Genomic DNA, 25,964 nt, shown 5'->3' with positions numbered 1-25,964 from the left:
TCCAGCTGCTCACAGCTGCAGATACGGAGAGGGGGATGGACTGGCCAGGGTTCACGCAGTGAACCAGTAGCTGAACACCTAGCTCTCCAGGATGCAAATCCTGGACCCCCTCTCACATTCTGGGGTGGGGCAGAAGTTTCGCCCACCCAGGGGTCTCTGGAAGGGCATCGACTGACACTGTGACGGTTTTGGAGGGGAGACTGCAGCTCCGCCCTCCTCCCCAAGCTGGTCCCTCCGCGCCCCCAAGCTGTCCCCCCTCCCCCCCAGAGTGGGGAACGAGGGGGTGGAACAATGACGAGCCTGTGCATCGCCCGAGGCCACAGTCCGAACATTGTAGCCATTCCTCCGCGGGGACCCTGCCCGTTCCCGCCTCCCGTCCCCCTGCTCTGGGCCGGGCCCAGACACAACCCCAGGTGGTGGGGAGGGAGAGCCCCCAGGACTTTGCAGAACCTCCAGAGGCATTTAAAAACCTGCACAACAGCCTACCCCCAGGAAGCCTTCACGCCTCTCTCAAATCTTAGTCTCTAAGCAGACGGGTAGCCTCTGGCCAGACTTCTGAAGAGACTGGCCCCATTCATCAACAAGCAGGCTTTCAGGAAGGGCCTGGCCAGTGCCAGGCGGGCTGTGGGTTGAAACCAGAAGACGCCGCCCGCTGCTCTCCACGGGCACGTGCACAAAATCACAACACAAGACTAAGGCCAGGAGGGGAAAAGCTGCCGGTGGGGTCAGGGGAGGCTTCCTGGAGGAGGTGGCAACTGGAAGGTTCTCTCCCTGAACTTAACCCTTGCTTGGAACACCACTTTCTGGTTGTTCCGTCTTCCCTCCCACCACTCACTGGCATGCCCTGCGTCAACCACGTGACAGCACTCGCCAGTCTGGACTGGACGGGGCTCTCTGCTCTCTTGCCAGCTCCTTTCCTTCCCCGCCCCCCCCTTCAAACCCAGCTCGGCCCCTACCTCCTCCAGGAAGGCTTCCTTAACAAACCCCTTCTGTCTTCAGTGTCTCACACATACGTCTCTTGCTACACTTAGTTTTTTTTTTTTTTTAAGATTTCATTTTTATTTATTTTTAGAGAGGGAGGGGAGGGAGATAGAGAGAGAGAGAAACATTAATGTGCGGTTACTGGGGGTCATGGCCTGCAACCCAGGCATGCACCCTGACTGGGAATCGAACCTGCAACACTTGGGTTCGCAGCCCACGCTCAATCCACTGAGCTACGCCAGCCAGGGCTTACACTTAGTTTTGTAATTTGTCTTCACATCCACCCGCCCTTCCCCTTAGTCGGCTCTTTTGATTCAGGGGCTATTTTGTCGTTGTCTTTGCATTCTTGGTGCCAGGTCGGGGTAGAGCAGGCACATGATGTGTCTCTGTAGGGCTCAAGAGTATTTTTTTAATTTTATTTATTTATTTTTAGAGAGACAGGAAGGGAAGGAGAAAGAGAGGGAGAGAAATATCAACCAGCTAGCTGCCCCTCGCATGCCCCCCACCCCGGCATGTGCTCTGGGCTTCCTTTCCGAGTGTCTCCCTCGACACTTGCCACGCCTGGTGAGGCAGACGGGGCAGGACAACAGGTCTCTACAGAGCACGGGACATTAGCTTTGCCTGATGCCAGGCTCTGGCAGGGGACGTTTATCTGCACTTTCACCGTCTGCAATTCTCGGTGCCCCGCACACAGAATCGCTGGGAGAATCAGGCGTGTGTCTGAGAGCTCAGGAGACGTGCCCCAAGACATGCAATCTGGACGGATTATAGGAGTTACTGCCGTCACGGCCAGACCTCACGTTGTTCCTGGTACAGACCCCTGGCGTGCCCTGGCAGATGGCGAAGCCTGCCTCCACGCACACGGACCTGCTTCTGTAGGCTCCGCTATCTGGGTCAAGCCTTCCCCTTGTTTAAAAAAAAAAAAAGCTGAGCACAGTCTGTTGTATTACATTTAATATCCCATTAGAGACATTTCTCTTTTTTTAAGATTTTATTTATTTATTTTTAGAGAGGGAAAGGAGGAGAAAGAGAACATCAATGTGCAGTTGCTGGGGGTCATGGCCTGCAACCTAGGCATGTGCCCTGACTGGGAATCGAACCTGCAGCACTTTGGTGCACAGCCCGCGCTCAATCCACTATGCTACACCAGCCAGGGCTGAGACATTTCTTTTTAGTCTTTAGAATCAGAAAATTGGCCTTTCATGAAGAGTCAATCTTTCCTTTTGATCGCATAACAGAAGTAAAATGAGCTCTTCGTGTTTACCTTTTCTCTCTGGCTGCCAGGAAGCTCAGAGGTAAGTAATAGCACTACAGTAGGAATCAGAGTCAGAATATTTCCTTCTCACTCCTGTGTCCGTGGCTCCTTCCAATGAAACTTTGCTGGGTCCTTCATGAGAAGGGCACACGTAAGTCAGCATTTCTGTAGCAATTCCGCTGAGAAAACTGGGAAAGGACCCAGGTTTCAGAGCCCAAGGCTTGGGCCAATCCCTCACCCCCTCTGAGCCTCAGGCCCCTCCTCGGCAGCCCTGGGAAAGCGGCCTCTCTCCTGCGAAGGCTGCTACTGCCTCGGGGAGGTCACGGGGTCTCGGTCAGCACCATCCCTGCTGAGGCTCTGAAGCTCCCGACCTTGAACACGTTCACGCTTCAGACCTAGTGTGGCTAGAATTTTTATTCGTGTAGAGGGGTCGGAAGAAGAGATTTTCGCGTGTAATCTCCTGACATAAATGCTGCCGCCTAATGTGCATTTTTTTTTTTTTTTCAAAACACTGTGTTGGACAAACCGCACTTGGCTGCCGGCCAGATCTCTCCGAGGCCCCCAGCCAATCAAGCCCCGCCCGCCTCCCACACGGGCTGCCGGGCGTGTTCTGGCTGTGGGCGGGGCAGCCGTTTACACCATCTCTTCCGAACCCTGTCTTCCCCCCACCCCCCACTGCCCCCCCACCACATCCCAAGAAACCTGCCTTGTTCTGAGAAACCCCGGCCTGGGTCGAGTTGACCCAAGGGGGCCCCGACTCAAGCGGGACCGTGCATAGGGCCCTGCCGCGGCCTTGGGGGACCGATTTGAAATGGGTGCCTCGCCCGAGATGAGCGGATGAATCCCTACCCTGGGCGCGTTTTTGCTGGAGGCCAGAGAGGAGCAGGGAACTTTCCGCGGAGCCTGAAACAGTAAGACGATACAAAACTCAGCCCTTGGCTGCTACGTTGTCCGTGGTGGGGCTGGGGGCATGGCCAGTGAGGAGGGTGCACAGAAGTAAGAATACGAATCTGTGAGAGAGATGCCACCACTGGTGCGGCTCAGTAAATTGGGCGTCATCCCGCAAACCGAAAGGTCCCCAGTTCGATTCCCAGTCAGGGCGCGTGCCTGGGTTTCGGGCCAGGTCCCCAGTTGGGGCTCCTACGGGAGGCAGCCTACCCATGTATTTCTCACACGTCATTGTTTCTTTCCCTCTCTTTCTCCCTCCCTTCTCGTCTCTCGCAAAATATTCAAAAAGCAAAAAACCAACTGAGCCCTGGCTGGTGTGGCTCAGTGGATTGAGTGCTGGCCTGAGAACCAAAGGGTCGCCGGTTTGATTCCCCGTCAGGGCACAAGCCTGGGTTGTAGGCCGGGTCCCCAGTGGGGGCTCACATGAGACCCAACCACACACTGATGCTTCTTTCCCTCTCTCCCTCCTCTCCCTCCTCTCCTCTCTCTAAAAATAAAAAATAAAATAAAATAAAAATAAATAAACACACAGCCGAGAGAAAGCCTTCTAGGGGGTCCGAAAGGCTGCTTCACACCCTGAGCCGCACGGGGCCCCAACCTCCCGTCTTCCCGATAATGTCCCCTCCTCACCTAGACGAGCGAGCGGGGTGTGCGTCCCCTCGGTCATCGGTCCCAGGCCTTCCAGGCCTGCCCCTGACCGTGGCTGGGAGACAGCTTTCTGATAACCAGGGCAGCCCTGAGCTTCTGGGCCTGGCCTCGCACCTCTGCACGCTGAGGTCGGGAGGTCGGCGCGGAAGGAGGTCCAGAGCCTCGGCTGTAAGGGGTTTTCTCCCTCGGGGAAGGGAGCCCAGAATGCACTGGGGCTGGCACTGCGAGAGAAACCGAGGCAGTGCGGCACTGTCTGCCCAGCAGATGGTGCTGGTCCCCCCCATTCTTGTGCGGGGTGATCTGAAAGGCGCTGGAAGGACCCCACCCTCCACTGCGTCCTTGGAGTGCCCCCTCAGCTGCCTGCCTGCCTCTGCTCACACGCTCACCCATCTCTGGGGGTTCCTGTCTACCCTCGCTCTGCCTCAGATGCCGGTCCCAAACCCAGGCGGCAGTCACCGTGGGTCACACTGGGTGGGTCACTTCTCTCTGAGCTTGTTTCCTCCTCTGTGTAACAGTGTCCTCAATACCTTTGTTTCTTACCCATCCCTTCCCCTCCTTTAGGGAACAGCCGCTACCCATTCCCCCGCAGACCACGTGGTCAGTAGCGCTAGCTGCGCCCCACCCCCGCTCCAGTGGAGGGTACCAGAGCTGTCTGGCACTCTGGGTGCCCTGCCTCTTCAGCTCATAGGCCCTGGGGCTCATGGGAGCCACACCCTGAACTTCGGCTGGAACAAGACACACGCCGTCCCCTGAAGTCGAGGTGCCGAGGGCCGCGTGAGCGAGAGCACCTTACCCCTGTGTGGAGACAGTCCCCGAGAGAATGAAGCGAGGCGGAGGGAGGCAATGTAGAGAGGGCAGGTCCCGGTGACCTCCTAGAGGCCTAGGGTCCAGCCTGTGTCCAGAACCGAACCCTTTTCTAAGCTGTTTTCAGTGTGGCTTCTTGTGCTGCCTGCAAGAGTCCTGGGCAGTAGTAGTGCAGGGGGAGCTGCCTGGGGTGGGGGTTCAGCCCTGGGAGGCCTAGACGCAGCAGGGCCGGAGCCGGGCCAGGGTGAGGCAAGAGAAGTGCCCAGGGCCTGGCACTGAAGGAGGCACTCGGCCGTGACCCCCCCGAGGGGCCTCTCTGGCCTCACCCTCACCCTGCTCTGCAGGACAGCTCCTGGCTTTGCCCAGGGAGGAGGGGCAGCCTGCCCCTCAGGGTGAAAGAAGACAGCTCTGCCCTCACTGACTCCTTAGCGGGGGCACGTGCAAGAGCGAGCCCTGGTGTGGGGTCCGGAGAGCCTGTCCACCTCTCAGCCCACCACCCTGTGGCCTCAGGCAAAACCCTAGAAGAATGGAATGGTAGCTGTCTTACCCGTTCCCCACCTTCCAAGCAAGTGGAGTTTTTAAATGGACATGACGCCACCCAGCTAAAGACTACAGTTCCCAGCCTCCCTTGCAGCTAGGAGTAGCCACGTGACTAAGTTCAGGCCTGGATAGCAGGGGAAGGAAGAGGTACAGCTGTCTGGGAGGAGGCAGCCCCTTCCATCCTCCTGGAGCCCTGCAGCCGGGCATGCAGAGGGTCCTCCTGGACTGGGCCGACGTCCCAGGCACAGACACTGCCAGAGAGCAGCTCAGGTCCCTGAGGACGCCTGGAACCAGCCGCTAGACCAGACCAGCTCCGGACCAGCTCCCCACGGAGCGAACCATGAGAAAGACAGAACACTATGTCATTTAGGGCCCTGCTCTTTTGCATTTCTGTGCCTGAATTTACGTTCTAACTAGCTCCCCACCCCAGGGATCCCCGTTAGCTGTTTTGGTTGTCCCGACTTGGGGTGGGGGCAGGTGCTACTGGGTAGAGACCCAAAGGTGCCCAACACCCCACAGCACACGGCACAGCCCCCCAGACAGAGGACGGTCTGGGCCAGAAGTCTGCGGAGCTGCTGCCGAGAAGCCCCGCTCCGCCCTCTCTGAGGTTCAGTGTTCCCGCCCGCCCTCGTGTTTTCTGTGCGGACCCGGCGAGGTGACAGACACGCACCTGCCGTCAGGAAAGGCCACAGTCCCTCGGAGATGCTCACGATGCCTTTTTATTGCAATAAATTAAGGTGGAAGCCCCAGAGGGAGGGAGCGAGGCAGGTTGCTGATCTGTGTCCACCACGAGGCAACAGCGCCCCACACGGGAGACGGGTTCAGGGCGGGGGTGGGGGGCTGGGGGACCTGGCTCAGGAGCGAGGGTAGAGGGACGGGGCGGGAGCTGCCGTGGGTGACCCCCAGACTGTCCACGGAGCTCACCCCATCCCCACGCCTCCTGCCTGGGGCCCCCAGTCCCCCTCTCACACACACATCTCCTTCCCCCACGGGTCTCCCCACTTCCCCCAGACTCTCTCCCTCTCTCTCTCTCTCTCTCTCTCTCACACTCACACACACACACACACACACACCTCCTTCCCCATGGCCTTGCCCCTCTAACAGCCCTCCACACACGCCAATGCCAAGTGTGAGCCCAGAGGGTTGGGGGCTGGTCCGGACCAAGCTGACCCCCCTCCAGATGGGGCCCTTTCCTTGGGTCGGCTTGGAAGCAGCCACCAGGAGCTGTGGGGTCGGTGGTGCCGCTGGGTGGAGCAGGGACCCGAGTGTGACTGGAGACTGAGTGGGAACGTGGGAGCCCTGGAGGCTCGGGACTCCACGTGGAGGGAGGGACAGGAGTGCTGGGCAGCACAAAGGCACTGGGGGCCAGTGGGGGTGTCCCAAGAGCCAGGGAAGGCGGGCACAGGGTGAGCTAGCTCGAGGCGGGGAGCCAGCCCTGGGCCAGCGGCAGCAGCACCTCCGAGCACCCAGGTGCCCCATCTTTCCACAGCCAGGGTCCGCCCCAAGCACCCAGGGTCATCTGCTGGGACGGAGGGCCCGGCGGCCCGGAGGCCGTCCTCCCTTTGCCCCAGGGTCTCCAAGCTGGGTGGGGCCGGGAAGGGTGCCCGGGGCCCAACCCCCAGCCCAGAGCCTTCAGCTCAGACCTCTGGGCCTCCGAAGGCCAGGTTGTCGCGGACCATCAGCGTCTTGCGGAGGTCGCGGTCCACCACCGGGCGCTGCATACGCCACTTGTGTGCCTCCTGCAGGCCGGGCTCGAAGTAGTAGATGCAGGCGCCGAAGCCCACCAGGATGAGGACGGAGATGACCAGGTAGACCGGCACGAACCAGTCCAGGAAGTGCGGCATCGCGGTGGGTGGCCCCGGCTGCTGAGACAGAGGTGGTGAGGGCCGGCCGAGGTGACCCGCGTCCTGCCCGCCAGCCCAGGAGGTCCGCAGAGGTTCCCAGAGCCGGGGGGTCCGAGCATCCCTTTCTAGATGGGAAGCCTGAGCAGGAACAGACCTCCCGGAACAGGCACGGAGCTGCCCCCATCACGGTTGGCCCAGCCCCTCTGCAGCACAGTGCCCCAGCTCAGGCAAGGTGCCCGACCTCTCAGAGCCTCGGGGTCCTCCCCTGCAGAAGGGGACCTCCTGGGGATCGCTGAGGTGACGGACCCCTCAGAGCACTCGGTAAAGGACAACACGGGCGATGCCCCCTCTGAGCTGCACCGGCTGCGCAGTTTAGTTTACAGAGGCCGCCGCCGCCAGCCCCCTCACAGGTGGGCGGGTCCCGGCCGCCCACACATCCTGGCCAGGTGCGGCTGGCGAGAGCGTGGCAACCAAACACCGGTCCCCGGGGGACCTGGTGGAAATCAACAGGGGCCACAAAGGCTCCCGAGCTCAGGCCCACGCCCGACGTCAACATTATAGGGGTACGGGCAGGGGCACCAGCCCCCAAACGTGAGCCTCGGTTTCCACGTCTGTAAGATGGGAACAAAAATGGTGCCAAAGGTCGTGAGGCTGTTGTGACTGTTACATGAATGAATGGATGTGAAATGCTCAGAAGCAGTGCCTGGCACAACGTAAGTGCTATACGGTAGTTTGTTTTTATTTTCTGAGGTTCAGTTTCCTTTTCTGGAAAAGAGGGATCAAAGTAGGTAAGACCCACTTCTTAAAGGCCTGGGGGGAGGAACCCCCTCTGTTTGCCAGGAGGGAGAGAACAGCAGGCCTGTGGGGTGGGGGTGGCTGGCCCCGCGGGACGGAAACTGAGGCCCAGGTGGGTTCGCTCGCTCGGCCTGGGTCGTCCAGCTGGGAGCTGGACCCAAGCCCCAGTGACATGCTGAGGTTCAAGTCCTCCCGTGGTGGGGAGGGAAGACACACGAGCAGGATCCCACCTTGGCTTCTGGGGGGAGGAGAAAGGGTCCAGATAGAATGACCCCAACTTCTGTCACATGTCTCCAAATGCCACCTGCTCTTGTGCCCCTACCTCCAGGCAGGTCTGTGAGGTGGGCTGCAACCCAGGGGAGGGACAGATGCTGCTTGCCAGTCCTGCACCCATCTGGAGCCCCGCCCCTGCACCCCAGGGTCCCCACTCGCTGTTCTGAAGCACAGACGTCTCAAGGCACCCTGTTCCCGGAGGAGTAAGTTGAGGACTGCTCTAAAGACACGCAGTCAGGCTACACAGAGCCCTCCTCCCCGTCTGCCTTTCTGGAGCACCGGGGTAGAGTTCACAATTGCCTGGTGCTGCCTGCGGGGCGTGGTGGGGGGCGACATCGGGAAGGGGACCCCGAGCAGCAAGGCTGCCCCAAACCTGCCTGACAAGAGCCAAGGTGACTCGTGCCCCCTCCCCGGCCCCAGCCAAGGCTCCCGTCCCCTTCCAGCTTCAACACGAGAACGGGGTGCTCGGGCGGAGTGGCCGTTGTTTCGGCTGCAACGTGTGGCTCTGTGAGGCTGAGTTCGGGGCCCCCCACCCCCTCCGGCCCTGTGAACAGAATCCCAGGCACTCAGGGGCAGACTGAGGACCCCCAGCCTGTGCCGGGCTTCTTGGTGGACCGGCCTAGTTGGAGCCAAACACTCACTGGCCTTCTCTGTGACCTCGGGCCACTCCTCACCCTCTCTGGACCCCAGGGTTCCCCAGCACAGTGACAGGGGTGCAGTGCAGGGTTGTCAGGTGACCTGTAAGGAATTTTCCAGGCCCATTCCAGCCAAGGTCCGGTCCAGGACAGTGTACGGGCTGCAGACCCCCCTCTCTCCCTGCCTCCCAAGCCACCGGCATCACTCGGCCCCCCACCCACTGCGTGCCCGCAGACCCACCTCACGCCCTGCAGAGAGACGCCTGGTCCGGGGCTCTGCACTGAGCTCACCACCTCGGCCCGAGCAGCTCAGCGGCTCAGCATTGGCCCTCGGACTTAGTCACAGCTGCTGTTCCCAGAGACACTGCCATCTGTGGCCGTCCTGGGTGCTGGAGGCAGAGAAAGGGTGAGGCCAATGCCCGCCACGGGAGACAGAGCTTCTCAGGCCCCGGGCTTCTGGCTGGGCCAGCAGGGAACAGTCCTGGACTGGTTCGGCACCCTGGTACCTCTCCCTGCCCACCGGAGACCCTTCCCTTGCCCCCCACCCTCAGGATGGCAGGAGGCGGAGCCTGTCTCAGCCAATCAGCAGCCTGGCAGAGCAAGGGCTTTATCCTCCGTTGCCTTGGCAACCATCCCTTTCTTCTGGATCCCTGGCACTGTGCACGTGGTGCGGTGATGACAGACAGGGCGGGTTTGGGGGAATCCGAAGAGGAGTGGGAGCCACCCGCCCAGCAGGTCTCTCGGCCCCATTAGCTGGAGGGCCTGGAGAGGAGGGGACCCCGGCTGGGACACATGGGAGGGCTTGGAGGCCTGCCAGTTGAGAATAGGGAGGGATTGGGGTCCCTGGCAAATGGGTGGGGACATGAGCGGTTACCAGTAGAGCCAATGAGGCCACATGCAACAGAAGGCGCAACAAAGATGGAGGCCGAGAGTCTGGACGCAAGGGTCCCACGTTGCTGTCGTCGCAGGCCAGACCCCGTTTTCAGCGCTTTATTCACGTTAACTCATTCATTCGTCACGCAGCAAGAAAGCGACTACGCCAGGGGCTGAGCCCTGGCCTGGCTTCCGCGCGGCGGCTGCCCCTCCCCGTTCCGCCGCCTCACCAGCCGCACCGCCCCCCTGGCTGGGATACAGCCTAAGAGAGTTGTGGGCCCCGGACCCTGAGCACCCCCACATGCCAGGCACGGCCCCCCCCATATTTGTCCTCTAACTTGGTTGGTGTCGTGAGCCCACTGCACGGGGTGAGGCGGCTGCAGCTCGGAGAGGTGAAGCTGTCTACCTTCTTCCAGGTCACTCGGCTTCACAGTGACACAGCGTTGGGGAGGGAGTGGGGGTGGGGCCCGCCTCCCGAGCCTGGGTCCTCCTTCCTGTGCGACAGACAGTGTCTGCACAGCTGGGTGCCCGGCGTGTACTCCTTAAACCTCAGTGGCTTTTGTCTCAGGAGACAGCAGCCCCAGAGGCCCACGGGGGAGAGAAGAGGCTGTCCCCAAGGGGGTCATTCCCAAAAACCTGAGGACAGGCAGGTGGGACAGGCCGTGAGCGAGATGGCTTCAGCACACTGGGCCCCCCACCCATAGACACCCTGCCCGCTCCGGGCCCCTGCAAGGGTGCTGGGTCCTCTCCAGCACGAGCAGGGCAGGCAGAGGGCTTTCCGGGGAGACGGACGGTACATACGGGGAAATACACACCTTACGGCGGGAGTTTCTACCTGTGCGCACACCTGTGCGACCTCCACCCAGACCAACAACGTCCGGGATATTCCCGCCGCCCCAGGCAGTGTCCTGCCGCCTGTGCCCCCGTCAGCACCCCTCCCCAACGGCACTCGCTGCCCTGACTCCTACCACCACAGACTGGTTCTGCCTGTGTCTGCGTTTCCTACCAGTGGGACCAGTGGGACGCACAGCGCGCGTTCTCCTCCTGTCTGGCCTGTGGCTCCGCACACGGCTCTCGCTATTCGCTGACGCCGCGGGTATCGGTGCGCCGCGTCCTGTTTGTCCCTCCACCGCTGGAGGGCGCCGTTCGGGTGGTTTCCAGCGCTGGGCTATTGTGAGCGGAGCCTCCCCAGTGCTTCTCCCCAGTTTGGAGTGGGAGGGCAGAGAGGAGACGGGGGAGGGGCGGCCAAAGGGCACGGAGAAACTGTGGGGCAGGGAGGGGGGATGGGTTTGTTCCTTCTCCTGAGTGCGGCGGTGGCTTTATGATGTACGGATGTGTCGGAGCTTATCAAACTGTATGCTTTAGCCCTGGCTGCGGTAGCTCAGTGGATTGAGCGCGGGCTGCAAACCAAAGTGTTGCAGGTTCGATTCTCAGTCAGGCCACATACCTGGGTTGCAGGCCATGGCCTCCAGCAGCCGCACATTGATGTTTCTCTCCCTCCCTCTCTCTCTCTCCCTCCCTTCCCTCTCTAAAAATAAATAAATAAAATCTTTAAAAAAACTGTATGCTTTAAACATGTGTAGCTTATTATAAGTCAACTACACTCTAATAAATCTATTAAAAATGTGATCAGTGGCCTTTAGATATAGTTTTAGCCCATGATTCTTTATTCACACAAAAGCTTATGGGCAGCTCAGTGGCCAGAGCTGCTTTGTTAAGCAGAGGGATGGGGTTTCTGGACCCCAGCCTCGCAGCTGCCCCCTGCCCCTCACACTGCCCCAGGGACATGGCCCCAGGGCCCCACAGGAGGCCCAGAGGGTCTCTGAGGCCCTGCCAGCCCACGGTGTTCTTGCCACGAAACCTCCAGGCCTGGGTCTGGCCTCCCTGCCAATCTCCGCCGTTCCACACACTCTGGACCCTACACACGGCTATTTGCTGTGGCACCGGTGCACGTGACAAGCACCCAATCACCTGACGCCTAAGCCAACAGCCACCTCCCCACTGCAGTGTCGCACGAGCTCCCAAGGCATCCTTTGTGCATCTTCGTCTGGGCTCCTGCTGCTCCAGGTGGCTGCCACCCACTGTGCCGCATGTGGTTGTTGTCATCTGCTCATCCGCCATGGACAACTCCCTGGGGCGGGGATGACACCAGCACCGGGCCTGGCCCAGGCCCATGGCAGGCACCCAGCACGTGCTGACTGAATGGCTCGGCTCAGTCCCTCCTCGACAGGGATGACCAGGGTCCAGAGTTTTCCCATGACTCTCTCAGGGCCTCAGTCACCTGGCGCTCGGTCACCTCTGTGGCCTCATCGCCTCCCACCCTCTCCTCTCTCCATCTGTGTCAGCCGCGGGCCTCCTTGCGGTTCCTCCAAAGAGCCAGGAACGCTCCCCGCGGAGTCTCAGCACTGGCTGCTCCTGCTGCACGAAGCCTCTGCCCCGATGCAGGTAAACCGGCTCCTCTCACTGAATCCAGGCATCGGCTCCAACGTCACCTTCTGAGCCCTGGCTGGCGTAGCTCAGTGGATTGAGCGCGGGCTGCCAACCAAAGTGTCGCAGGTTCGATTCCCAGTCAGGGCACATGCCCGGGTTGCAGGCCACAGCCCCCAGCAACCGCACATTCATGTTTCTCTCTCTCTCTCTTTCTCCCTCCCTTCCCTTTCTAAAAAATAAATAAATAAAATTAAAAAAAACAAAAACAAAGAAAAAACATCACCTTCTTCCAGAGGCCTCCCCTGACCTGGAGTAGCTTCTTCCTACCCACTTCTATGTACCCCCTCGCCTGCCTTGCTTTATTTTCATGGTGCTCATCACTGCCTGACTTCTGGGGAGTCCCCCGACACCCCCGTCGCCATTGGGGAATCAAATCCCCATGTGTGCCGGGGCTGGGGTTCCATGAAGCCATTTACCTCCAGCTCTTTCTAAGCAAGACACTAGTTTCGTCTGCGGTGAGAGAGATTTAGGTTAAACGGGGAGTCCACCTCCCCTCTGCCAGAGGCCACGGCGGTGAGCACACCGGGCGATCTCGGTCCGACTTCCCCAGTGCACCGAGCTGATCAATGATGTCTGGTTCCTCCATGCTCACGGCATGGGGTGCTGGGTCTGCCCTTCAGAAGAACAACTCAATGAACCACTGCTGAGAACGAGCAGATGAGTGAACGGAACGAATGACTGGAAAGCCATCCATTCATTCAACAACTGTTTATGGAGCAGCTGCCATGTGCCAAACACTTTTTAAGGTGCATCTTGCACTCTAGCTGGAAAGGTAAGGAACAAGTAATATTATAACTGTTGGGAGGAGCCATCTGCCATGGGCCCTGAGCATCCCTGAGTGTCCTAAGAAAGCAAGACCCTGAGAGTTCCTCACCCAGGCCATTTCTCAGGGCTACGATGGCAGCCGGCAACCTCAAGGAGTGACGCAACAGCTTCCCGGGGACAAAGAACAGGACGGGGGAACCAGCGCAAACCGACACGAAGCCCTGGCCATTGGTTTGACTGTAAGTAATTAGGCCCTTTGTCTCTTACTGAGGAGCTTCACGGCTTCTGCCAGCATCCGTGAGCTAGTGACAGACTATTACGCAACAGCAACAAACAGTTTATTGGCTTGGAAGTACGGCAAAATCTCGGAGGCTGTGCGGTTCTTGACGTTGTGTTAAGTGGAGATTAGAGCTATTGAGAAACTAGAGCAGAAGAAGGGAGATAAGGAGAGTGGGGGGCTTGCCGTTTTAGACAGGCCATTGCGAAAGGCTGCTCTGAGAGGGCGACACTGGAGCGGAAACCGGAATGAGAGAGGAAACAAGCCACGTGACTCCTTGGCAGCAGAGCATTTCAGCCAGAGGCAACCACAGGGGCAGATGTCCTGGGGTGGGGGATACGGTGAATATCTGAGGGGCAGCTGAACGGCCCCATGTGGCTGGAAGAGACGTAGAAAAGAGGGGAACAGAGGATGAGGTCAGGGAGACTGCTGGGGGGTGGGGCAGAACACGCTGAGCTTCAAAAGCCGAGTGAAGTGCTTGCGATGTACTTTGAGATGGGAACTGCCGGTGGTTTGTGGTTTGTTTGTTTTGTTTTTTTTTTTTAAGATTTTATTTATTTATTTTTAGACAGAGGGGAAGGAAGGAAGAGAAATATCAGTGTCTGGTTGCCTCTCGCAGGCCCTCAACTGAGGACCTGGCCAGCAACTGGGCCCTGTCTGGGAATCAAACCAGCAATCCTTTGGTTAGCAGGCCAGCACTTAATCCACTGAGACACACCAGCCAGGGCTGCTAGCGGGTTTTGATTGGAGATGTGGCCTGTTCTGATTTCCGTGTTAAAAGGATGGCTCTGATTGCTGTGTGGGGAGTAGCCTGTAGCCCTGGGGACCAGGGTGCAAACCGGGAGTCAGTCAGAAGGCCGTTACAGTAGTCCCCATGGGAGACAGCAGTGGCTTGTCCTGGTGGTAGTGGAGGAAGTAGGGGAGGCAGTGGGAAGTGGTCAGCTTCTGGATGCATGTTAAGAGTAGAACCCGCCCTGGCTGGCGTAGCTCAGTGGATTGAGTGCAGGCTGTGAACCAAAGTGTCGTAGGTTCGATTCCCAGTCAGGCCACATGCTGGGGTTGCAGGCCATGGCCCCCAGCAACCATACATTGATGTTTCTCTCTCTCTTTCTCCCTCCCTTCCCTCTCTAAAAACAAATAAATAAAATCTTTTAAAAAAGAGTAGAACCCGTAAGCTTGCTTAAGGGCTGGTGGTGAGTTGAGAGGAGCCAAAAATGACCCCATGGTTTTGTTCTGGAACAGCTGCAAGGTTGGAGTCGACTGAGATAGGGAAGACCGGGAAGGGGCAGGTTTGGAAAGAATCAGGAGTAGGGTGAATGAGCAGAAATGAACGAATGAATCGCTGAATGCCTTCTTTTTCCGAGATGTGAACTAGAAGGCCAGTCCCATGGGCAGCACCTGCAAGGTCTGAGGCCAGCGCTGGAACACCCGCTCAGAAAAGGGGGTAGCATTTCCTTTAAGAAGGCTCCGCCCCGCTCCGCGAAACCCCGCCCAGGGAGAGTCACGTGCCCCTCAGGCAGTGCTGGGGCTGGGCTGCAGCGCGGTTTGAAAGCGAGCCGCGCGCGCGGCGTCCGAGTAACGATTTGGCCTGCGACTGGGATGGCGGTGTTGCGGCCTCAGGACCAGCTGCCTGGCCTCAACACGGCCACCATACTGGTAGGCGTCGAGCCGGGCTCCCCGCGTCCACCTTTCCTCCTTGGCTGTGCTTCAGCTACGCGCTCCTCTGCGCTCTCCGGAGTGCTGGCGCGCGCGGTTCAGGCAGAGGGTGGTGGGCGGGATAGCCACATTCTGAACCAATCGGAGTAGCCTCCCTCTGACGCTGAGAGTCGCCTCCTCACCAATAGGTGCGCGGCGGGCTCTTTTCCGGTTTGTGATTGGTTCCTGGCTTGGAGAGACCGCGCGCCGGATAGGTAGCTAAATGGCTGAGATCCACGCGGGGCGGGGACTTAGCTTTCCCGGGGCGCGGAGGGCTCCCGGACTGGTCCAGCAGTCCGAGGGAGTGTCCGGAAGGTACTGAGTGCTGTGCCAACAAGACCCGAGTGGTGCCTTCCACCCGTACCTAGCAGAGACCTCGATCGGTAAATAGCGCCCTGCGCGCTGGAGCCAGAATCCTGGGAGTCGCGGCCGCCTTCGGTCCGTGCCCAGATCCCCATGCCCTCCAGAGGGACTGCTGTGCCCGGGTACCAATCGGCCGCCTTCTCTCTCTGAGCAGCTGGTGGGCACGGAGGATGCTCTTCTGCAGCAGCTGGCCGATTCGATGCTCAAGGAGGACTGCGCCTCCGACCTGAAGGTGTAAGTAGTTGAGGTTGGGGTTGTCCCATCGCTTGGCTGTGGCCTGGGTGCGAGGGAGAGTGGAGGAGCCGCCCGAGGCAGGAGAAGGGGGAGCATGTTGGCCAACCCCTTAACCATCCTTAACGCTCGGTCTGCCCTCGCTGACCCTGCAGGCATCTGGTAGTACCCCAACTAAGGTATCCTCCGTCACTCTCTGCCACATACTGGCTCTCTTCCTCTAAGACTTGTCACCGCAAGAAAGTTCCTTGTTCACCTGGTCTTTTACGTGTTTCCAACCCACCACGCTGATGGACCCCAAGGTCAGCCTCTTGAGGCCAGGGCCTTTGGCTTTTGTTCCCTGGTGAATCCCCAGTGCCTGGGGCAGCGCCTGTCACAGCATAGATGTATCCCCCGAATTTGGAAAAAAAGTGACGAGGGGAAGTATATTTTGTTTTCCTTCTAACCTGATGGGAAGTAGAAACAGCTGCTGAGGGAGTCAACTGCTGTATGTGTGGGGGTGATGTCTGCCGTGACAGATGGAGAAACTTCCAGGGTCCGTGTGGAAGGAGGACGATCCAAATCTAAAGGGCGTTCCCTCCGTGGGAACTGGAGATTCGCCTTACTAGGTGGAGTAAATCCTGTTACAGCACCTGCACAAATCTCTGATGAAAGACCGTCCACGAATCCACCTGCTGCACACATCTTGCCAGGCTCTTAGGTCACAGAATGTTGAACACAACCAACTGTCTCAAACCCACAACTTAGAAATAGGAAAGGACTTTTTTTTTTTTTAAACAATTCATCCAGTTAGCACCAGGGTAAGTGGTAAACATGGACAAATTGGCCTACATCGAGCAAGGCGGAAAGAAGTGTCGTGGAAACCCTTGCTGGAAAAGGGCGAGGAACATGACGTGCAGAAAGCTGATGAAGAGCCCACTCTCGAGAAAGAAGAAAGCTCTTTCTTGAGCATTTTGTGCTGCTGAGAAATTTAGTAAGAACCTGAATATTTTTAAAAAAGATTTTATTTATCTTTAGGGAGAAGGTAAGGGAGGGAGAGAAACCTCCATCGGTTGCTTCTCGTGACCAGGCACTGAGCCCGAAACCCAGGCATGCGCCCTGCCCGGGAATCAGACTGGCTTTGCTGGGTGACGCTCAACCAAGTGAGCCACACCGGTCAGGGACGGAAACTGAAACTCTAAGAGGCATTCGAAGACCAGATGACAGAACAACAGAATGACAGAGAAAGGGAAGTTGCAGAACTAAGGGCAAAAACGGGCCAAAAATAGTACAATACAGAACCTAACGAATAGAAACAGCAACATCAGAGGAGGTGTAGCTCAGCACTTCATTATCTGCAAAGAAGAAAGATTTGAGAAAATCACAAAAATGTTTAAAGACATATTAGAAGAAAACTTTCCTGAAATGAGTAAAGAGTTTAATTTTTCCATGATAAGGGGACTGTACACCTTATTCCAGGAAAAATGGACACAGAACACTTCATGTTGAGGTAAGCTACTGAACTTCAAGGGTAAATGATGCTTCAGACTGCCCGGCAGGAAAAGCAGATCCCCAGACGGGCATCAGTTCACTCTGCTGCCAGACACTTCCAGCTGCGGCGTCTGGAGCGCACAGCAGGAACCGGACTGCGCCTTCTGAGCTTCTTTGGTTTTGTGGAGCGAAGTGGTAGTTCTGGCCAATGAGTTCTAAGCAGAACAATGATTGTCTCTTTTTTGGTGAACTGTTTAATTGACAGTGAGCTGTCCTCAGAGCCCTTTGCCCCTCCCGTGGAGACCTGCAGTGTCCCAGGGCGGCAGCCGCATCGCTGTGGGCCCAAGGTCGTAGTCAGAGCAAACTGTGAATATATAATAATAACAACCAAAATAATATGTCTTGTCCAAATGGTGGGGTAAGATACAAGAATGTTAATTTTCTCATTTTTTATAATAGAAAATCAATGCAATACAGAAAATTCAAACGTGGTTTAAAATGATACCAATTTACTAAGTTTTTCATAATTTTTTTTCTTAATTGGGTCCCTTCAGGAAACAGTCTCTGTGATTAAAAAATAACTTATCCAAGTTCATCTGTTTTTTTTCAGTTCTACTTTATATTTTTTTTGCCTTTATTAAATGCAAATAAAACTAAATTAATGCTATTGTGCTATTCTAGTGTCTGAAGGTGTATAATACATTACGTACATGACCATGGTGTTGCGTACATGTTGAGAAAAATGCTCTAATGTTAATTAATACTAGCAATTTAACTTTCATGTCTTTTGTGCTTTTCGGTGTTTCCTGAACGGGAGGATGCTGGGTGGGGGCGATGAGTAGTAGGAATATTCAGAAATGGGCAGCAGTAGAGGGTCCAAGGAAAACCTTCCGTGGGGATTTGACAACCAGAGACCAAGAACAACGAGGGTGGCGTGTCCAAGGTCACACGGCAGCCAGTCGGCAGAACTGGAACTTGAGCCCGTTCTGTCACACTCCCAGGGAGCTCCGCCTTACCCCTAAACGCCACAGTCAACACACCGTATTCTGAGCCTGGTGCCCCTCTCGGCGGTGTGGCTTGCCAGCCTCGCGCCGCCCTCCACCCAAAACTCCCCCCTGCGAGGCAGTGACTGAACAGCCCCTCTCCGGCAGAGGAGCCGGGAGAAGGCAGTCCGGGCAGGACCGGCTCCGCCCTGCTCTGTGCTCGCCCCAGGGGTCCCCCCAGGAGCCGTCAGGTGCACAGGTGAGGCGCCTTGACAGCCTCCTCTTCTCCGAAGGACAGGAGGGGAGTGGTCACGGGAATGTCGTGCAATGTCTCTTTCAGCCACCTGGCGCAGTCCCTCCCTCTGCCTTCCAATGTGACGCGCCCCCGCATTGACCTGATTGTGTTCGTGGTCAACCTCCACAGCAAATACAGGTGAGAGCCAGCAGTGGTGGGGGCTGTCGGGCTCAGGCGGACCTGGCAGAGGCACGCACTAGGACAGCGGCCTCGCTTATGACGGGGAGCGGAGAGGCAGGGAGGGGCTGCCTGGGGAGCCGGTGGTCGGCACAGGGTGTTCAGAAGACACGGATACATCCTAGCAGCGTCCCTATCGCTTAGCTGAGGCTCTCTGGGGTCTGCCCTGCATCCCTGGTGGCAGGCCAGTGACGGATGACACAGACCCCTGTCCTTCACGTGCTCCTAGCCCTTGGGGCAGGAGGCTGGACTTGTGAATGCTGGTGAAGCCCACATGACCTCTGACTCTCAGGACTCAGTCAGGGTGGACTTTCTGGTGGAGGTGACACCGGAAGGTGAGAGGCGAGGAGTTAGCCAGGTAAAGGCGGGAGTGTTTAAACAAGGTGTTGGGTTCAAACACGGCGACCTGATTGGAAGGCAACTCGGCAAAGCCTGCATGCATTTTTAAAAGACACACGCTGTGCCCCGGCCGAGCCACTGCCGTGCTGACACGTTTGCGTGGACGCGTGAGGATGCGTGTGAGCGGGTGCTCGTGCAGCGTGTCCGCGCTGAGGAGGACGTGGGGACCACGGGAACGCGCGTCACTGGGAAAACAGTGGCGCCGTGGTCATTCCACGGAATGAGACAGATGTGGCACACCCAGCTACACCCAGTGAGATGCCGTACCTACCCGTGCCTGTCTGTATTTGCACGTGAAACATTCTAGAAGAATTACAGCCCACACTGTTGGCAGCAGCTCCCTCTGGGTGGGGGGGGGACTGAAGGGCGGTGCCAGAGAGGGAGACGGCACTTCCACGCCCACGCCCACGCCACTCTCCTGCAGGCTTGAGTGGCCCCCTAACTGGACGCAGACAATGCAAGGAGAAACTATCGCTGTGGGGCAGTTTCCTGTCACCCTCCCGTCATCCCCTGGCCTCTGTGGGGTGAGGAGCGGGGCTTCTGGGTTCACCGTTGTAAGGTTTGTCCTCCCTTTGTTTTCTGTCCCCGCCCCGGCGCCGCCGCTGCCGCAGCCTTCAGAATGTGGAGGAGTCCCTGCGCCACGTGGACGCCGCCTTCTTCCTGGGGAAGGTGGGCTTCCTCGCCACGGGCGGTAAGTGCGCCCCTGCCTGCCACTGCCCACCACCGCCCACCCGCATGGAGAGCAGCCCCCCCCGGCCCCCCACCGAGGGCAGCTGGCGGTGGGGTAGACTCCTCGCTCAGGCCGCCTGGCGGAAGGAGAAAACACGGGCTTTGGAATCCGACCTGGTGTCGGTCTTCCTGAGAGCGCACCTGAGCAGGGCTTGCCGCTGAGCTAACCCTGCTGAGGGCGTAGCTCAGAGTCACCTGGTAATTTTCTAGAGTAAAGCCCCAACCCCCTGCAAAGGCACGGCGTGTCTGCAGCTGGGCCGCCGCCTTCCTGCCTGGTCTCTCGTTCCCTGGTTCAGCTTGTAGTCCTCTGAGCGAGCCCTGCTGCCGCTGCGACGCTGCATCATTAACAGCGGAATAACAGTAGCCGACCTTCACTGAGCGCTCTCTGTACGCCAGACACTGTTGCAAGTGCCTTGATTCTGTGTCACTAATCTTCAAGACAAGCAGCCCTGTGCAGCAGGTGCGGCTGTCTCTTGGACAGCTGAGGAGACTGGTTAAGTGACTTGCCCAGGGCCCCACAGCGAGAACGCGGTGGAGCTGAGAGTCGGGCCTAGGTGTGGTGTTCCTGAGCCACGTGGCTTCTCTCTCACGCTCTCTGCCTCTCCTGTCTAGCCAACCCCCCTTTTCCGAGTCCTGGGGGAAGCCTCCGTGAATAAAGGAACGCCAGGTCGTTGAGCATGCTCAGTCAATGGGGCACAGCTCTCGAGACCCTCATCTTACAGATGAGGGGACCTCGTTTTCCTAGCATTCGAGCTCAAAGCCCTTTCGGCTTTATTGTCTAATTTGACGATCTTGGCGACCTGAAGAGGAGGTGGGACAGGATAGTCTCCCCCCACCGCCAAGTAGAACCTGGGGCCAGTCAGAGCCTGGGGCTGGAGGGGGGAGGGCCCCGCCTTGCCCGGGGCACCCTGGTTGCAGCCAGGCAGGCAGAGGTCACCGCTGTGGCACTTGTGGCTTCTTTGCAGCCGGGCGGGACAGTCACTGCAGCGTGCACCGGAACACCGTGCTGAGGCTGGCCCAGGCCTACCGGAGCCCCCTGCTCTTCTGTGACCTGGAGGTGAGGACTGGCATGCGGGCGCGGGGGGGGGGGGGCAGTCAGTGCACGTTGGGCTCGTGGGACTGCTCCTTGGAGGAGCCCCGAGGGCCGAGGGAGGGGTCCTGATGTGCAGACACAGGGTCCTGGTTTGAATCCTGGCTTGTCCACCCCCTGGCTGTGACTTGGGCGGGCCCCCCTGAGCCTTGGGGACACACGTGTGCAATGGAGTGACGACATCCATTCATTGTGAGTGCCTCTTACGTGCCGGGTGCTATCCCTTGTCACCTTGCTTCTCCTTTTGCTGTGTTTTCTGCCCTTGAAACCGAGCCATGGGTGTTTACCTGTGGGTGCCAGTAAATGCCTCCCTCTCCCTTGAGGGGGGTAAGTGCGTGGGGCCAGGCACCTGTCTGTCTCACTACCCGGTGCATCCTCGTGTGCCCCGGCAGTTGGAGTGCCCGGTGCACCCTCACCCCTCTGATTGCCCACTCCCAGCCCGGGGCGGGGGACGGCGGGCACGGGTGGGCGACGGCGGGCACGGGCGGGCAGGCGGATGTTGGAGGGACGCCGCGGGTGTTGATTCTGCCCTGACGCTGGTGGCGTTTCTCTCAAGGTGAGCCCTCATCGTGGGCGGTGCCAAGCAGGTTTCTGCTGTCCTTTTTTTTTTTTTTCTCTTCAGCCTCTCCTTCTGCAGTAGAAATCCTGCCGGCTTTTTGGGAGGTCTGCTGAGGCCCCCAGGGCCTGGGCTGCTCCCGTGGTTTGGGGGTCTGTGTATTGGCCTTGAGGTTCGTTTAGAAGACTTGTGTTTCTGGTCTGTTCTGCTTCTGGCACACCCCCGCCCAAGGCGCAGTGATGTAGCGCAGAGAGAACTGAGTCAGCGTGCGGTCCTCCACCGCCGTTTGGATCAGGGGTTCTTATTCCGGCGCCTGTGGACCCCTGTGAGCTGAGAGGAGAATTCAGGCGTCTGTGAACTTGGGCGAGACAACAGTTGCTTCTTTTGTTTTATCAACACCTAAGTGAAATTGAGCGTTATGAGCGCAGGCAAGAGATGTCAGTAGTAGCAGAATCTGACTGTTGCCGGCTGAAACGGCAGGGGCACAGGGGTGCCCGCTAACCTTGTGGCGGGGGGTGCAGTTCTGCGTGTGGCCAGTGGGTGGCAGGCCACACCAGGGCCTGGGTTACCCTGGCGCCTGAGCTCTGGAAAGAGGTCTCCTGCCCCACTGCCGTCCACCTGCAGCCAGTTGCAGGCCTGCTGCGACCTGGACCGGCCTCCCTCAGAGGACGCACGCGGTGTTCGGACAGTCGTCACCCCTCGCTCCCATGGTGTCCTTTTCAGGGCACAGCCCTCCACGTCATCAAGTTCGGGCCGCACCATATTGGGAGGCCTTTGCGTGGCAACAGTTGTTGCCCCATTTTACGCAGAGGAACCCACTCTGAGGTGTGGGGTTCGCCCAGTGAACCTGTTCCCTCGCCCTGCGGACAGGGCCGGAGCGGGTCCGCGAGAACGCAGACGCGCCAGGCGTTGGCTCCGCCCTCTCAGAGCCTGGCGAGCCCGACCAGCTTATGCAACAGACCAGGACTTGCAGAGCTTCCGAAGCCTGGCAGGGGTCCAAGTCCTTCCTTCCTGTGGGCGACAGAGGCGGTGGCCATTGGTCAGACTTGGGTCTGGGGGCCGCGTCTCTGGAGTGCGGCGTGCGGACTGGGGGAGGCCTGGCCCGGGGCAGGAGGCCGGCTGTGGGGCCTGGGGCCCGAGCGAGGTCAGCCGCTTGCAGGTGTATTTCCGAGTAGGAGGGTTTATTCAACGGCATCTCTCACGTGTCTGCGGAGTGCCAAGCACTCTTCTAGGCACTCGGGATGCGTCGCAGAACAAAACGGTAAAAAAAAAAGTCCTGGTTCCATTCTGGAGGAGCAAGCGGGCGGAGAGTGCGCCGCCATGCGTTAGCGAGCGGCCGGTGACGTGGCGGGCGTTGGCGAGGCGGTAGGATTTAGGTGGGGCGACGCGGAGGGGGGTCAATGGAAAGCAGCCTGTAAGCAAGGACAAAGGCAGGCCGCGGAGGCGCCTGCAGGGAAAGCGCTCGCGGCAGGAGACGCAGCAGGTGCGGAGGCCCTGAGTTCGGGACTTGCCTCATGTTCAAGGTTCTGCGGGGGTGTAGGCGGCAGGACAGGGCGAACCAGGGGCCGAGCAGCAGGAGGTGAGCCAGAGTGACGGTGTGACCGGGTGGGCGGGGCCTTGTGGGGCGTAGGAGGGCCGGGACTTTTACTCTCAGCAACGCGGGAGCCACCGCAGGTGTGGGGCCAGAGACAGGTGTGGTCGCACTTGGGTTTCAGATGGGTCCCTGCAGCTGTTGGGAGGAGGGCAAGCTGAGGGGACGCGGGGCGGATGGAGACGGGCCCAGGGGCTGTTCCTGGAAGAGTTAGCAGCGGCCTGGACTTGGTGGCATCTGGGGAAAAGGGCCCAGGGTGGTGCCAGTAGACGGTGCTGGTGGCCTGGGCGCGAGGTGTGGGTGGGAGGAGTCGGGGACGACTCTGGAGCTTTCGGCCTCTGGCTGAGATGGAGACCCCGGGGCTCCGCGCTGGACAAATAAGGTGAAGGTGTCTCTTAGTCGTCTGCGCAGGCGTGGAGTGGGCAGCTGGTGTGTGCGTCTGGCACTCGGAGGAAAGGCGGTCTGGGACTGAGATGGTTTCAGGGACGCAGGGCCTGAGGAGGTCACCTAGGGGGCGGGAGCAGGGCGAAGAAACGCGAAGGCCCGGCCCTGGGACCCCGCATTTAGACTTTGGACAAAGAGGAGGGAGCAGTCTGGGCAGGGGGAGGGGAGCTAGGGGACCGGGGGTGGGGTCCTGGGGCAAGGGAGAAAAAGCCATTGGCGGGCGGCGGGGGGCTACGTGGGATTCCACCGGAGAGTCCGGTGAGAGCGAGGCTGGTGCCGTGAGGACCGAGACTCCAGCTCTGGGTTTAGGACTGAGGACGTGGCAGGGGACAGACGGGGGGAGCGTGAGCCGGAGGACTTGAGGGCGCCTTGCTCTCTAGTTTGGGCCACTGGGTGGACAGCTGGAGAGGGAGCCAGGGAAGGGGGGGGGTTGCTTTCGAGGCCACGGCCGGCCAGGGGACGACGGCTGAGTGTCACTCTGCTCGTCCACCACCGCTTGGGGAGCACCTCTGACTTGCCCGGCTCCGGGCCCTGGGGCACCCTCACCCCGCGGTGCATCGGGCCCGGCCGCCCACAGAAGCCCCGAGAAAGGGGCTCTTTGCTGGTGGTGTCTCCCCGTCCCTGGGAGGGCACTCTCTGTCCACCCCTCTGCCCCGTCCCTGGGGGCGTCCTTCTCAGACCCAGGTAAGGGAGCTCCAGGGGCTCCGCCCCTGGGCGGTGGGCAGGGCTGGCCCCTGGTCAAGACCCCACCAATGTGGTCGCTGAGTGCGACTCTGGGCAGTCTGCCCACCGCACCGGTCTCGCTGATGAGCCCCTGTGTCCTCTGGAACGGGGCCCACCGTCTCGGGTGTCCGTGGAGGGCGCTGGAAGGACTTGGAAGCCGCCTGGAGAGGTGTGCCGTGGCCGAGGGCACGGCCGTGAGGGGCAGTGGTCGCCAGTCTGTCCCCACGTCTTGAACCGCGGGCCCCCCCCCCCCCAGCGGTCCGTGCAGCCGCCCTGACCCTGTCCTCTGCTCTTCCCCGCAGGTGGACAGCTTCCGAGTCAGCATGGCGCAGCGCCTGGTCCGCATGCTGCAGGTCTGCGCCGGCCACGTGCCGGGCGTGTCGGCCCTGAACCTGCTGTCCCTGATGGGCAGCTCCGAGAACCCCTCCGCGGAGGGCCTGTGACGGCCGCCGGGCCAGCGGGGCAGCTTCCCCGGGGAACCCCGACTCCGTGCTCCAGCGGGGCGCGCTATGGGGGAGCCCAGTCGTGGGACCAGCCCCTGTCCCACCCCCACAACCCCACTCACTCACTCACTCGGCTTTGTCCATCAGACAGGGTCCATCCCACTCAGGACTTCCTGTGAACACGGAGCCTGTGGCCAAAACCAGTTGAAACGCCATTGGCCCCACCCACCGCTTCCGTGCTGCGGATGGGCTGACTCGGAAGCACTGAGAGCGGGCGCGGGCGGGGGAGCTTGGCCTCGGTGGGCCCACCCAGTCCGCCTCCACGTCTGGGCCTGGCTGTTCTCAGGGCACCTGGTTGTTGTCTCTCGGAGTCTCGGCTTCCCCGGGAGGTGCTGGAGCTCGTGCTCCCTTTCCGCGCGGTGGGGACCGCACCCAGCAACGACGGGGAAGGCCCGAGCTGGCGGCTTCGCTCCCTGTGCTCGCTCGCGCCCGTGTGTTACTTAATAAACTGCGTTACTGCCAGGCGCGCGCTCCAGGAACAGTGACTCGCAGGACATCACGCCGAGCTGAATTCTCAGTTCAGAAACTGGCGCACATCCAGGGCGACCCACTGGATCCTTCCGCTTGTGAGGGCGAAGCGAGAGGGGCTGGCTGCAGGGCTGGCGGCCGGAGGCTCTGCGTGCCTTGCGCGCCTTCTCCCTGATTGAAACCCGAGAATCCTGCCAGCCAGCCGGGCCCTGCCCTGCCCTGTGGCTGCTGCGCCCAGGGGAGCCTGTGGAGGGGGGGGCCAGGAGGTCTGGCGGGAGAGAACCAGGTCCTGGCGCCCTTGGGGCAGGGCCGCGCCCCCTCGAGCTCACCCCGCTCTTGCCAGGGCCTGCCTTGCACCCCCAGGCGTCAGGAGGGCCCCGCCCGAGCCTTGGGCAGCGCCGGCCTCTGATCTTCATTGGCCGGCGGGTCAGCTGCAACTCGTTCCTGAGATCATGGCTTCTTTCCCGTGGCCTCCTCCCAGAACCCAGCTCGGCGCCCCACCCCCAGTGCTCAGGTTCACGGACACCTGCCTGTCTGCGGGGCAGCCTCACAGGATATTTCGGTTGAGGCCCCAAATGTCACTGGACATGTGGCAGGGCGCTTCACGCTCCACAGAGCTTCCCTCGCACGGTCGCTCCCGCCACCTCCCGGCAGACCTGTGAGGTCGGTCCGCCTTTCTTATGTCACAGCTGATGAAACCGGGACCTGGAGTCGGAGGCCTGTCCGCAGTCGGAGCCGAGCAGCAGCAGGGCCGGGCCCGGGGCCCGAGCTGCAACCCTCTTCCCCCAGGGGTTTCCTTAGGCGGCTAGTTGTTGAACAGAGGCTTGGGCTTCTGCTGGGCAGGCTCCGAACAGCGGACACGGTGGCGGAGCACGGGCCTTGGGCCTGAGAAGGCAGCGCTGCCCCCTGCTGGAAACCCGTCCCTAGGGGCCTGGGGCGGGGCCGCTCCGTGAAGGGGAGGGCAGTGCGCATGCCAGGGCTGGCGCATGCCAGGGAGGACAGCTCGGCAGTGTGGACCCAGCCACTGTCTTCTGGGCATGTCACTTTGCTGGAGACAAAAGGAGGTCCTCCCCGCGCCCCCTAACCTGCAGCCCCTCAGGCAGCACGAGGCACACCTCT

General features: G+C 59.8%; 1 protein-coding gene and 1 long non-coding RNA gene across 3 annotated transcripts; one reads left to right on the top strand and one right to left on the bottom strand.

The window, feature by feature from the left end:
• Nucleotides 1–5,879: 5,879 nt before the first annotated feature.
• LOC118499199 lies at nucleotides 5,880–9,270 on the bottom strand. The gene is made up of 2 exons (XR_004901722.1): nucleotides 8,965–9,270; nucleotides 5,880–7,038 (listed from the first exon to the last, which is right to left on the bottom strand). It is a non-coding gene; the product is annotated as an uncharacterized LOC118499199 (long non-coding RNA).
• A 5,365-nt stretch (nucleotides 9,271–14,635) lies between these two features.
• CENPM (centromere protein M) lies at nucleotides 14,636–24,843 on the top strand. Of its 2 annotated transcripts, none has more exons than XM_028532968.2 (6): nucleotides 14,636–14,784; nucleotides 15,341–15,420; nucleotides 18,211–18,303; nucleotides 19,353–19,432; nucleotides 20,436–20,527; nucleotides 24,177–24,843. In XM_028532968.2, exons 1-6 carry the CDS (start codon nucleotides 14,728–14,730, stop codon nucleotides 24,315–24,317), a joined length of 543 nt encoding a protein of 180 aa, XP_028388769.1. In that variant the 5' UTR covers nucleotides 14,636–14,727; the 3' UTR covers nucleotides 24,318–24,843. The 2 variants fall into 2 exon arrangements, with proteins under 2 accessions (XP_028388769.1, XP_035875588.1); XM_036019695.1 differs by lacking the exon at nucleotides 14,636–14,784 and adding an exon at nucleotides 14,807–14,972.
• The last annotated feature ends 1,121 nt before the right edge of the window (nucleotides 24,844–25,964 follow it).

Source organism: Phyllostomus discolor, chromosome 2 (assembly GCF_004126475.2).
Source record: "Phyllostomus discolor isolate MPI-MPIP mPhyDis1 chromosome 2, mPhyDis1.pri.v3, whole genome shotgun sequence".
Lineage (NCBI taxonomy): Eukaryota > Metazoa > Chordata > Mammalia > Chiroptera > Phyllostomidae > Phyllostomus > Phyllostomus discolor.
Note: the sequence above shows the minus strand (reverse complement) of the source record. Positions and strands in the feature narration are given on the sequence as shown.

Bases quoted from the DNA above. Each gene is read 5' to 3' on its own strand.
- CENPM (XM_028532968.2), top strand. From the start codon at position 14,728: ATGGCGGTGTTGCGGCCTCAGGACCAGCTGCCTGGCCTCAACACGGCC. The intron at 14,785-15,340 runs GTAGGCGTCGAG...CTCTCTGAGCAG, and splicing joins TCAACACGGCCACCATACTG to CTGGTGGGCACGGAGGATGC. The intron at 18,304-19,352 runs GTGAGAGCCAGC...CCGCTGCCGCAG, and splicing joins AACCTCCACAGCAAATACAG to CCTTCAGAATGTGGAGGAGT.